At 45.4% G+C, this 12223-nt stretch overlaps 1 protein-coding gene across 2 annotated transcripts in view; it reads right to left on the bottom strand.

Annotated features, from left to right (window-relative positions):
- The window catches only part of XPOT (exportin for tRNA), a 464061-nt gene that overhangs the window by 336699 nt on the left and 115139 nt on the right, over positions 1–12223 (bottom strand). For both annotated transcript variants that reach the window (XM_085653409.1, XM_085653408.1), the window contains exon 6: positions 11236–11454. In XM_085653409.1, coding sequence (XP_085509535.1) covers positions 11236–11454 — 219 coding nt within the window. The remainder of the gene's footprint in view (positions 1–11235; positions 11455–12223) is intronic.

Below are 12223 nucleotides of genomic sequence, written 5' to 3'. Positions count from 1 at the left end.
CGACAAAAACGCTTTCTAGCCATTGTAGATATTTGTTTCATATTTTGTGAGTGTAGGAACGTCATCCTTTTTTTCCCCCTGATCACCCCTATTTTTTGACAGATACTGGTGGTTACTGACACTGAAAGTGCCCTGGGCCCTGCTAACCAGGCCCAGGCCCAGTCCTTAAAAGGTATAAGGTAATTGGTGTAATTATAATTGGCTGAGACAACCTACCTGGTATGTGGTAGGGCACGTAGGTTTAGAGACCCCAGCAGACCTAATGCACCTAAGTGTGCACTGTTATGGTGTCTAGTATCATTGTAAAGCCAGCCCTGCCTTGCAGGCTGGTTTTAAAATACAACTGTATCCAAATTCGGAATTTGGAATTATAAGTACTTCCAAAGTCCAGGCGACCTTTTTATTACATATAAGTCACCTCTGCCGTATGTGGCCCCAGGGTAGGGTGCCTTGTTATATAAATTAGGGACATTATAAAGGAATATGCTACTTACCAGTATGCATCTGTTCTTGGCATGTAGAGCTGCAGATCTACACACTTTTGCATAGATCGCCATCTGGTGTTGGGCCCGGATGTTTGCAGTTTGTTTTTCCTCTTGGAAAGTCTTTGGAAGTCACGAGGTCGGTGACTCCTCCCTTGGATCGTATTGCGCATGGGCTTCGGCTCCATCCTCAGATTGTTTTTCGCCAACAGGGAAAGATGGAGCGTAGTAATAACAGTGAAGAAACTCATGTGTGTTGTATCTAAATAAGATAGACTGGAACAGATACAGGTTGACGGGGAGGCGGGTGGGCGCGTGTAGATCTGCAGCTCTACATGCCAAGAACAGATGCATACTGGTAAGTAGCATATTCCGTTCGAAGCATATGAGCTGCAGATGACACACTTTTGCATAGACTATATAGCAGTTCCCAACCTTAGCGGCGACCACCGGTATCTGTTGCAGTGGTTTGAAATAGTGTTTTTAGTACAGCCTGGCCCACACTAGCTTGTTGCTTGGTTTGCACATCTACACAGTAATGTTTAGCGAAAGTGTGCGGTGTTGACCATGTAGCTGCTTTGCAGATATCATCTAGTGGGATGTTCCCTAGAAAAGTCATAGAAGCCCCTATCTTTCGTGTAGAGTGGGCTTAAGGGGGAACAGATAGCGTTTGTTTATGCTCTGTGGTAGCAAATCTGTATGCATTTTACAATCCACCTAGCTATCAGTGATTTTGAGATGGGGTTGCCTTTGTGTGGTGGAGAGAAAGAGACAAATAGTTGTTTTGTCTTTCTGAAAGGTTGTGTTCTCTGGATATAGTAAAGTAAGGCCCGTTTAACATCTAGCGTGTGTAGAGCCCTTTCTGCAACAGTTTGAGGTTGCGAGAAAAATACCGGTAATTCTACCGATTGGTTTAGATGAAAAGGGGAAATGACTTTGGGTAGGAATTTTGGGTTGGTACGGAGAACAACCTTGTTCTGGTGCATTTGGAGAAAAGGTTCTTGTATGGTAAGTGCTTGTATCTCACTGACCCTTCTAAGGGAAGTGATGGCTACAAGAAAAGCTGTTTTCCATGTGAGAAATTGCAGTTCGCATTTATGCAAAGGTTCGAAGGGCGGCCCCATTAGCCTTGTGAGAACTATATTTGAGTCCCACACAGGTGAGGGTGGTACTCTGGGGAAAATTATTCGTTTTAGGCCTTCCATGAAGGCTTTAATGGCAGGTACTCTGAAAAGCGATAGGTGCTGCCTGTTTTGTAAGTAAGCGGCAATTGCTGCGAGGTGTAGCTGAATGGAGGTATATGCAAGGTTACACCTTTGTAGATGGAGCAAGTAGCATATGATGTGCTGTATAGACACGTCTAGAGGATTAATTGTGTTGTTATGGCAATAAACAACAAATCTTTTCCACTTGGCAGCGTAGCAGGCTCTTGTGGTAGGGCGTCTAGCTTCTCTGATGACGTTCATACAGTCAGGGGGAAGGTTAAGGTATCCGAATTCTAGGATCTCAGGAGCCAGACCGCAAGGTTGAGCTGAGTTGGGTCCGGGTGTCTGATCTCTTCATAGTTCTGGGTTAGGAGGCATGGTGAGAGGTGTAGCTTTTGGTGTGGTACTACCGAGAGTTCCAGCAATGTGGTGTACCATGGTTGTCTGGCCCACGTTGGAGCTACTAGGATCAGTGTGAGGGAATGCTGTTGTAGCTTTCGCACCACTAATGGAATTAGTGGGAGAGGTGGAAAGGCGTACGCAAATTTGCCTGACCAGTTCATCCATATCGCATTGCCTTTGGACAATGGGTGTGGGTATCTGGCGGCGAAGCTTGGGCATTTTTTGTTTTTCGTGGGTGGCGAAGAGGTCTATCTGTGGATACCCCCAGTTCAGAAAGAACGGGTGAAGAACCAGCGGGTGAAGTTCCCACTCGTGGATCTGCTGCGTCTGTCTGCTGAGCAGATCTGCCATGGTGTTTTGGACTCCTGGGACATGTTGGGCTAGGAGAAAGATTCTGTGTGGAATTGCCCATCTCCATATGCTCTGTGCTAGTTGAGAGAGCTGTGGAGAGTGCGTGCCGCCTTGTTTTTGAATGTAGTACATGGCCGTCATGTCTGTGCGAATGAGGACTGCCTTGCCTAAAATTTGTGTTTGAAAGGATTTTAGAGCAAGAAAGATTGCCAGTAACTCCAGATGGTTGATATGGAGTAACCTTTGTTGCGGCGTCCATGTGCCCTGCACTGTGAGGTGTAATAGAAGAGCTTCCCAGCCGGAGAGCGATGCGTCGGTAGTATTATTTGTGGAACCGGGTCCAGGAACGGTCGACCTCTGGAAAGATTTGTGGTGTTCCACCACTGCAGAGAGCGATGGGTGCGACCGTCTACCAACACCAGATCCGTCAGTTGCCCCTGGGACTGGTTCCATTGGCGCGCTAAGCACTCTTGGAGTGGACGCATCTGGAGGCCGGATTGGGGTAGGCTATGGCTTTTGAGGTGTCTATGGTGGCACCGAGGTATTGCTGTATGTGGGATGGTGTTAGCTGGGACTTTTGGTGGTTCACCGTGAAGCCTAGCTGGTGAAGTAGTTGGATTGTAGTGGCGGTGTGGTGTACACATTGGTTGTAGGACGTGGCTTTTATCAGCCAGTCGTCCAAATATGTCTTCTGAGGTGTGCCGCCACTACCGCTAGGCACTTGGTGAATACCCTTGGTGCTGTTGTGACCCTGAATGGAAGCACCTTGAACTGGTAGTGTTGCCCGTCCACTACAAATCTGAGGTACTTTCTGTGAGCATGATGTACCGGAATGTGAAAGTATGCGTCTTTCAAATCCATTGTGGTGAGAAAGTCGTTCTGGGAGAGGAGCGGAAGTACCTGCTGAAGCGTTACCATGTGAAAATGGTCCAAATGTATGTATGTATGTGTTTAGGGGCCGGAGATCTAGAATAGGTCGTAGAGTCTCGTCTCTTTTTGGTATTAGAAAATATAGGGAGTAGACCCCTAAATTTTGCGGATTGGCGGGAACTTGTTCTATTGCCTGTTTTTGTAGGAGGGAGATTACCTCCTGTTTTAGTAATGTGGAATGTTCTTGTGACATTGGGCGTTGCCTGGGTGGAATGTTTGGGGGGGGGTAGATGTCAATTCTAAGCAGTACCCTGAGCGAATAATTTGGGTCACCCATTTGTCTGAGGTGATGGTCTCCCAGACCTGAAGGAAATTTTGTAGCCTGCCCCCGACCGGAGTGGGATGGTCTGGAGGGAGCGGGGGGGGAAGTCATTGGGTAGGCGGTGTGGCAGAGCGGGCGGTATTTGTTTTGCCTCTGCCTTTATTGTTATTGCCTCTATAGCCACCTCTTTGATAACCCCTTGTGAAGGTGGACTGAGCAGGGGATTTGTAGGAAGTGGACGCGCTATCTGAGGAGTAGCCTCTAGCCGTACCCCGAAAGGAAGAGCGGCGAAAGGAGCGCCTAGGAAGGTGTGACTTCAGGGCTCCCATAGATTTCGCCGTATCAGTGTCCTTCTTCATTTTCGAGGGCCTCATTCACCTTTGGGCCGAATAGGTGTTCTTGGTCAAAGGGATGATTTAGGATGGAGGCCTGTACCTCAGGTTTGAAACCTGAAACTCTCAGCCAAGCATGGCGACGGAGGAGGACGCTAGGGTTAATGGCCCTGGAGGCTGTGTCTGCTGCGTCTAAGGCACAGCGTATGGAGGGGTTAGTTATAGTCTTACCCTCTTGAATTAATTCATTGACCCTATTTTTGTATCTTTCTGGGAGGTGGTGCATTATGGTTTCTAATTCATCATAATGCGCTCTATCGTATCTGGCCAATAGCGCTTGAGTGTTGGCGATACGCCATATATTGGCTGCCTGTGACGCAGTGCGCTTTCCTGACGCGTCCAGTAGCTTTGACTCTTTGTCAGGTGGTGGTGCTTCGCCTGACGCCTGGGAGTTTGACCTCTTCCGTGCAGTGGAAACCACTAGGGCATCTAGTGGCGCTGGCCCTTAGATATAGGCAGGATCTGTGGGGGCAGCTTTGTACTTTTTCTCTATGCGTGGGTTAATGACCCTAGCCCTGACTGGGTCCTTAAAAACCTCTGGCGCATGTTTTTTCACCCCCTTGAGCATAGGTAGTATGGAGGTAGACCTATGTGCGGTATCAAAGGTGTCGAGGAGGAAATCCTCCTCTACTGGGTCAGTGTGTAGCTCAGGGGTCTCCAACGAGTAGCTCGGGAGCTAATGGTAGCTCTCCAGCACCCTTGAAGTAGCTCTCAGAGGTAAAGCCAAGCTCAGTATCTCAATTAGAGAGTCTGTGCATATTAATAAAGGCGGGACCGCTCATCTCACAACCCTTAGTGTGGCAACCAGCCAAATCAATGGCATGGACTCATGGTAACACTCGATTGCACATTGTTTCAGCCTACAGGGTCTACAAATGACCATCTATCTCCACTCTCAATATAATTGAGTCACAAGGAGGTTGGCCATGTTGTAGGCCATGCCCTATCAGTCACACCATGTGTATAGTGGGCCATGAAAGAAGAGATGCAGCAGTATCCTGAGCAATAACCAGTGCTGCTGCTCCCATCCACAAAATGTGTGACCGCAGAAGCCAGAGTGAAAATGTACAAGTTGGGTGCATGATCTGCCTGAGAGCTGAGGAGAGCAGAATATGGGTCCAAAGATGAATCAATTAAGAGCCTCATGTGTATTCATCTGTGTACGTTTATGCATGTGATCGTATTTATGTGTGTGACACTGTGTGTGTGAGATTTTGTATTCTTCTCTAATAAACAGTGTAACTCTCTGGAAACTATGTGTGGTGTGAAAGACCACCAAAACGACATACTAGCCGCCATCATATGGCGTTTATCTCTGACACAATTGTGTCCATTCATTGCCTAGAGATAGCAATGACAAATTAATGACTATTTTATACATATTTTGGGCATCCTTGATATACTTTGTGCCATTGACTTACTTAGAGCATGACTGGCCTACTTTCAGCCATTCCTGACATAATGGTGGTCACCACTATAATAATAATGGCAGTGACTGCTACATAGTGGACATGCTGGCCATGATGGCGTTTAACCTTGGTACAATGGTTCTCCTGATATATTTGTGGGCATTATTGGCATGGGGCAAGCATATTTGATGTTATGGTAAGCATTCATGACCAATGATGACAATACATGGGCATTTGAAACTGAATAGGTCCACGTCAGTCAAAAAATATTTCTTCAGAAAAGGGCTTTCGTCTTTAAAACGGAGCTCGTTTGCTCAAGTGGAAAGTGGTATTTGATTTAAAAAAATGTGTACTTTCAAAAAGTGACATGCAGTTCCAAAATACATTTAAAGTTGATAGTTGAGTGATAATCGAAGCTGAGTTGGGGAGACTTATTGCTGTGGTTATGTCCTTTGCAACACAGAGAAGGCAATACTTTGGCTGTTATTTCATTAGTCAAGTGGAGGCATTTAATATTTATAAGCTTATTCCTGGCATTACAGCTTGGAACCTGAAATGCTTGGATGGCCACTACTGATAATCCTGCTCAGTGTGGTCATATTGTCAATTTAATATAAGTGGTCACTACTTTAGAGTGATAACATTTGCTAGTAGCTCGGGTGGACTTTCCTTGAGCAGTAGTAGATCTCACTACAGAAAAGGTTGGAGACCCCTGGTGTAGCTCTACCCCGTGATAATGTGCCGCCCTCTGAAGTAGGTGGCGGAAACCTAATGAGTCTTCCGGTGGAGATGGCCTGGAAGGGTAAAGGTCATCTTGTGGGACGTCTGGAATGTCTGGATTATTGTAGTTGTCCCATGGGTCTGGGGATCCTGTAGGGGTGGGATCTTGGGGCACATCCCCTGGATCGTAATATGGGTCCCCCTGATCATCATCGTCTGGAGACGGGGTCGGGGAGCGATGAGGTGGGGGTGGAGAGGGTGGAGGAAGTGGAGAAGGCATTCTGAAAGGGGAGGTAGCAGAGTCCTTCCTCTTTGGAGGTGGAGGCGGAGCCGGTTTGTCCAAATGTCTCTTTTTAGAAGAGAGTGCCAAATGTCCAGTTTTTGGATCCTTGGTAAGAGTCTTTTACAAGGGATCCGGTGTAAACAGTTCCTGTCACAATGTTTGTTCCGTCGGCGCCGAAGGTTTCGGGACCGATGACTTTTTAGGCTTGCCCGTGCCGTGCTTAGCACTGGGTTTGGGAACCTCGGATTTCTTGGTCGGCGCCGAGGTGGGCTTCGGCGTAGAAGTGTCGGTGCCGAGGGCCTTATGGGGTTCGGTCGGTACAGAAGATGGCGTCGGTACGGAAAGGCTGGGTTTCGACACCGAGGACTTTGGTGCGGAGCTCGGTGTCGAGGTAGAGGCCGGTCTCTTTTTCGGTGCCGAAGTGTCTCGGCACCGCTGGAGGGCTGGCTCGAGCCGCCAGAAGGCTTATTTGGCTTCTTCACCGGGCCCGAAGGTGGGGTGTGTGAAGCAGTGTCTCTGGTCTTGCCTAGGCCCGGAGGCGAAGGCGTGACCGAAGCCTTTTTGGGTGTGGGTGCGGGAGGGGGTATAGTACTCACGACCCTCTGCGCCGGGGTTATGTCCTCCACATCTGAGTTGTCGGCTTCGGAAGCACTGACGAGGTCCTCTTCGGTGTGCTGCTGTCCCGGATCTTCGACGTCGTCCCCGAAGATGTCGACTGGAACGGAGGTCGAGGAGTGCGCCATGTTTCGTCTGTCTCTTCGATCTCGAATAGTCTTTTTCGACCTGAAAGACTTGCAGGCCGGACAGTCTCGAGCCTCGTGTTCAGGGGAGAGGCAGAGGTTGCACACCACATGAAGATCGGTGTGGGGGAATTTGGACCCACATCGAGGGCGCTTCTTGAAAGGAGTTCTTTCCATCAGCCGGGACCGGAGCTTGGGTAGGCCCGAAGGCCGTCGTCGACGACTGGAATCGAAGATGTGTCGAAGAGAAGGTGATTGAGGCGATCTGGATCTGAACAATACCGCGATGAGCGAGGATTCCGCTTCGATCGTCGAACTGGAAATGTTCGGAACCGGAGCACGAAGTATTACATCCGAGCCGGATGGCGGAAAAAAACAATCTGAGGATGGAGCCGAAGCCCATGCGCAATACGATCCAAGGGAGGAGTCACCGACCTCGTGACTTCCAAAGACTTTCCAAGAGGAAAAACAAACTGCAAACATCCGGGCCCAACACCAGATGGCGATCTATGCAAAAGTGTGTAATCTGCAGCTCATATGCCTCGAACATATATTTTATATGCCCTGTAAGGGGGGAAACGGCCAAAGTCGTTTTCCCCCATTGTAGTGCTGCCAGCTCCACAGGCAAACTTGGGAAGGCTTTATTAAACTTTAATAAAGGCTAACCTTTGATTCAAAGTAACTAGCAACATAATTCAAAATATCAAAATAATACTTATAATAAAGTCAACTACTTTCCATGGTCAGATTTATTATAACTATTGGAGTCAAGTAGTTTAGAACTTACTATCCTAAAGTTACCTAAAACAGCCCTGTAGTAGCTTCTTCTGATTGGCCAGCTTTTGACAACCTGAGCCAAGCTCCTCCATGAGTAGGTGTGAGAAGGCCTGGGCTGAAACCATACAGCCATTTGGTCGGAGGAGATTCGCTTCCTGGAGAAGGCAGGGACAAGTAGGGGGATGGAGTGATAAATTGGACTTCAAAGGTAGAATCACAGATGTCACGTGACCCAGGCCAGCCCCTACCTATTTTGTTTTTAAAGAATCTTTTTATTAAACATTTTCTCAGTTACAAAAAGCAGTGACAAGTTTACAATCTGAGCCTCAGATAATACAATTTACCGTAGGTCTCCATGTACACCTTATATACAAAACTAGTTATATCGCATGTGCAGAGAGGAGAACTCTGTGGGGAGGTCCCACAACTCTCCCCTCCAAACCTGCTTCTAGAGGGCATTAAAAAGCCCTATATGCCACCCACTGTGTCTAGACCTTTTCCCACTTCTGTGGACATTCCTGACTTTCATAGACCACCATTTCGGATGCACAACACTAATCGTGGTCGAATTCCCAGTCACCACCCTCGGAGGAAGACTCGCTCCCCCTGCTATGGCAATATTCCTTTTCGTCACCATTGCTGCTGCAGCAGCACCCCCTGCCCACACCACCACCACCCACCCAGTATCGCAGTATTTTCGAACAGGCCAATAGGATGTGGAAAAAGGAGCCCGTTCCCTGACAACCTCTGGCACAATGAACAGTGCAACGTCCTAACCTGTGCATAAGTGCTCTGGAGGAGTAGAATCTGTGGAGGATATGAAGTTGTATCAGGCAAAAACGCAGCTCCCACCTACTTGATCCCCAGCCAGTCGGGAGCCCCTCCCCTCACTAATTAGATTAGGAAAGGGGCTTTAAGGGGAGTGTAGGGAAATGTTAGCCACACCTGTGGGTTGGGTTAGCCAGACTTGCATTTCAAGGAGACAAATTCACAATTTCGTCAGGCTGACGTTCTACAATTTGGGTATCGTCATAATTGAAAAACTCCATTAATTTACATCACGGGGAAGTAACCATCTCCAGCCACATAAAAATGAAACGGTTTTCCAAACAGACGACAAATCTAACATCAAATCTTTCTCTGGTATCAGAAAGCACCTAACAACGTTTGGATCACCAGCAAAGATATACCAACAAGTTGAAAATTAAGTCTCTTTAAGATAACTTTAGACCAGTGGTTTTCAAACTGTAAGAGGTGTGACTCCCTCCCTCCCCCTCCAAGTGGGCAGTTGTTAGCTCATCTTTTTTCTTTTCATCGCTAAAAACTCAAAGGCGGAATAAACAAACTGTCAAAACTGCATAAACACCCATGAAGAAGAGAGCAATGCAGAGGTCGAAGGTGGCCAGAGACACCCTGGAGGAATTTAGAAAAGTTGCCACCCAATCAATATATCACTGGCTTGGCGGGTATTCTTAAGCAAAGACAGGGAAACATATCAAGAAAAGGAATAAAATCGGGTCTTTTTTCGTCTTTTATATGTGAACGGATAAACAACAAATACTGGTTAAATACTGTGTCTAAATAATGTTAATACTGGTTAGAATATGCCTAAATGTGACTTTATATTAAACAGTAGCATAATTAAAATATGAAAAGTACACTTGCTATTGTTTCAGTACCCCAAAACGTGTGTAAAGGACAGAAAGGTTGCAACCCTAGAAGGTGGTGTTGCAGGAGCCTCAAGCGAAGGACCATTTGAGGAGAATGAAGGAAGGGAACTTTGCAGGAGCCAGTATAGGTGGGGTGACATGGAATAATACAGTTAGAGAGAAATGCTTGAGCAAGAGATGTAGATTCTAGGAGGGAGGGAATACTGCAGGAGTTGGAGTGAGAGGAGATAAGGGATGAATGTAGGAGAAAGGAGGAGGTAGGTAGGGACAGTGTGCAGGAAAATGCAGGAGTCTGCATTGAAAGAATGCTGCAAGAGCTAGGAGTGGGGTGACCAGAAGAATGACCTAATTCAGTATCTCTCATTCCCCAATATAATCCTCAGTGAGCAATACACATTTGAATAAGCTTCTTCACCCTACACATCAAATACACTCACCACAATAAAATTCCCACATAGGTTCACTATATGGTTAGGGGGTCTCCGCATCACTAGAGTTTAGACTAGCTGCATTAGACCCATTAAGAACAAGGTATTTCTGTATGTTATGCAAGCATTTCTATGGTATCTTTCAGCCATTAATACTCTGTGTACCCCATTCAGAGACAATGTTGCCAAATGGATATATCTTGTGACAAAATGACCAAGACATCTGAAGATGTATTTGTTAAACATTCCATGACCACCTTTTCCACTTTATAGAGGACTCTCAATGTAACAGCAAATTTAGAATTCACACCCTCTCTGGACGTTGTATTCTCATTCCCCAAGCAAGTAGTTAAATACATTTAGCAAACTCTAATTGAAGGATGAAATGGGACTTTCTAGATACAAAACGCCAACTTCTGGCCAATGAGCCAAAGAACATTAATTTATATAGTACACTGTGGGTGTGGGCACTAGGATGATTTAACTACAGCAGTGTAGTTACAAAATCTACATGTCTGACTAATTACCAATAGTTTGATATAAATGCAGCACACATAAAATAGACCCCCCCCTGCTTTTAGGGGATGCTTTCCAATTGAAATAATTATGGTGCAGACCTTCTGCTGCTTGAATCGTTTAGATTATTTTAGATAAATAATGCTAAGAAAAAGAAAACACTTGAAAGTATTACATGCATCTATGCACGCAAAATTTCTTTTCGGCTATTACTTAATTTGGCTCGATGCAGCCATATACATTTCTAGTTCCTTTAAAATCTTTTGTGGAGGTAGACTTTAAGTTTAAGTCACAATTGTTTCCTAAATACTTAGCTACAAATTAAAAAGCAACTTTAAACTTCAGGTCCTGTTAATTTATTCACTTCCTCCCTATTGTTTAAATGTTTTGGCAATCAAACTTTGTTTCAACCCGCGTAAATCAAAAATAAATGTAAGGCAAACCAATGGTGCTAATCTGGAAACGGTATTGTCATTTGTATTAACTTAAGCACTTAAGAGTCATCAACTAGTGCTAATGAGGAAAGATAAATACAATACATTTCTGTGTACATCAGTCTCTATTTATTAAACAGCATAGTAAAATGAGTGATGAGGATCGGAAAGAAATCCACAAACACAGATGAAATGCTCCAACATGTACGGATCTGTAGGATACATCTATCTTACCTCTTGTGTATGAACTACATCGCGGTCCACTACTTCTGCATCAACAGCCATGAGGATTCTGAGGTAGAGATCCACCCCTCGGGGGTTTAGACCAACTATTGATAAAATATCGAAGAAAAACTTGGGCCATTTTGTAAGATACTCAGTTACGAACACGAGAGCAAACACTTGAGCAGCTTTGTTGCGAATAAAAGTCTTCTCTGCATGCGTATTCTGGGTCTGCAAAAAGCAAAAGGTAATTTAACATATTTCCATTAGGGCACTAAAATATATATATTGTGTGAAAGTAAAAAAAGTAATAAAATGACGTTTTACTGCAACATCACTCAAAAGCACACATATGAAAGGCGACTGGAAGGGAACAGCAGCACCGGAAATTACACATTTAACCTCGGTGCATATTTAAATAATCACGGACTTATAACGGAATGTTTAGGAACACAATTTAAAATGATAAACTTGCAATATTTTAAACATTTATGCTCAAAATAGGTTTTCTTTGGTAAGAAAATATTAGTTGAACTGGCATCTAGTAGAACCGTGAAAGGAAAGAAATATTGAGTGGATTCCATGTACTATATGCCCAGGGAAAAATAACACTCAAAAGAAAGCAAAAATAGGATTGTCTCCCTACAGGAATCTGTTGTAATAATAATCAAGCCCGATCACACTCTACACACTGGAGACGATGCCAGTAGAATGGGATTAAGCTTTCTGAATGATGTTTTGACTATTATTGTAAACATTTTGGTTCAACCCCCCTGTACGCTCTTCTGATCAGCCTATTGCTCATATTAAACTTCAAACAATATAAAGATAGTGTAAGCGGAATTGTGGCATGCTATCTGCCACAATATTACAAACTGCTCCAGCACCGCGTGAGAAACCCTGACCCTATTTACCCACAAGAAACACAGCTAAATCCCCAGAGGCATTTTGCAGCACAGAAGAGAGGAGGGAAAGACCAAAGATACATAGATGTAGAGGA

The sequence above is a fragment of the Triturus cristatus genome, chromosome 4_1, assembly GCF_964204655.1.
Source record: "Triturus cristatus chromosome 4_1, aTriCri1.1, whole genome shotgun sequence".
NCBI classification, from domain to species: Eukaryota; Metazoa; Chordata; class Amphibia; order Caudata; family Salamandridae; genus Triturus; species Triturus cristatus.
Note: the sequence above shows the minus strand (reverse complement) of the source record. Positions and strands in the feature narration are given on the sequence as shown.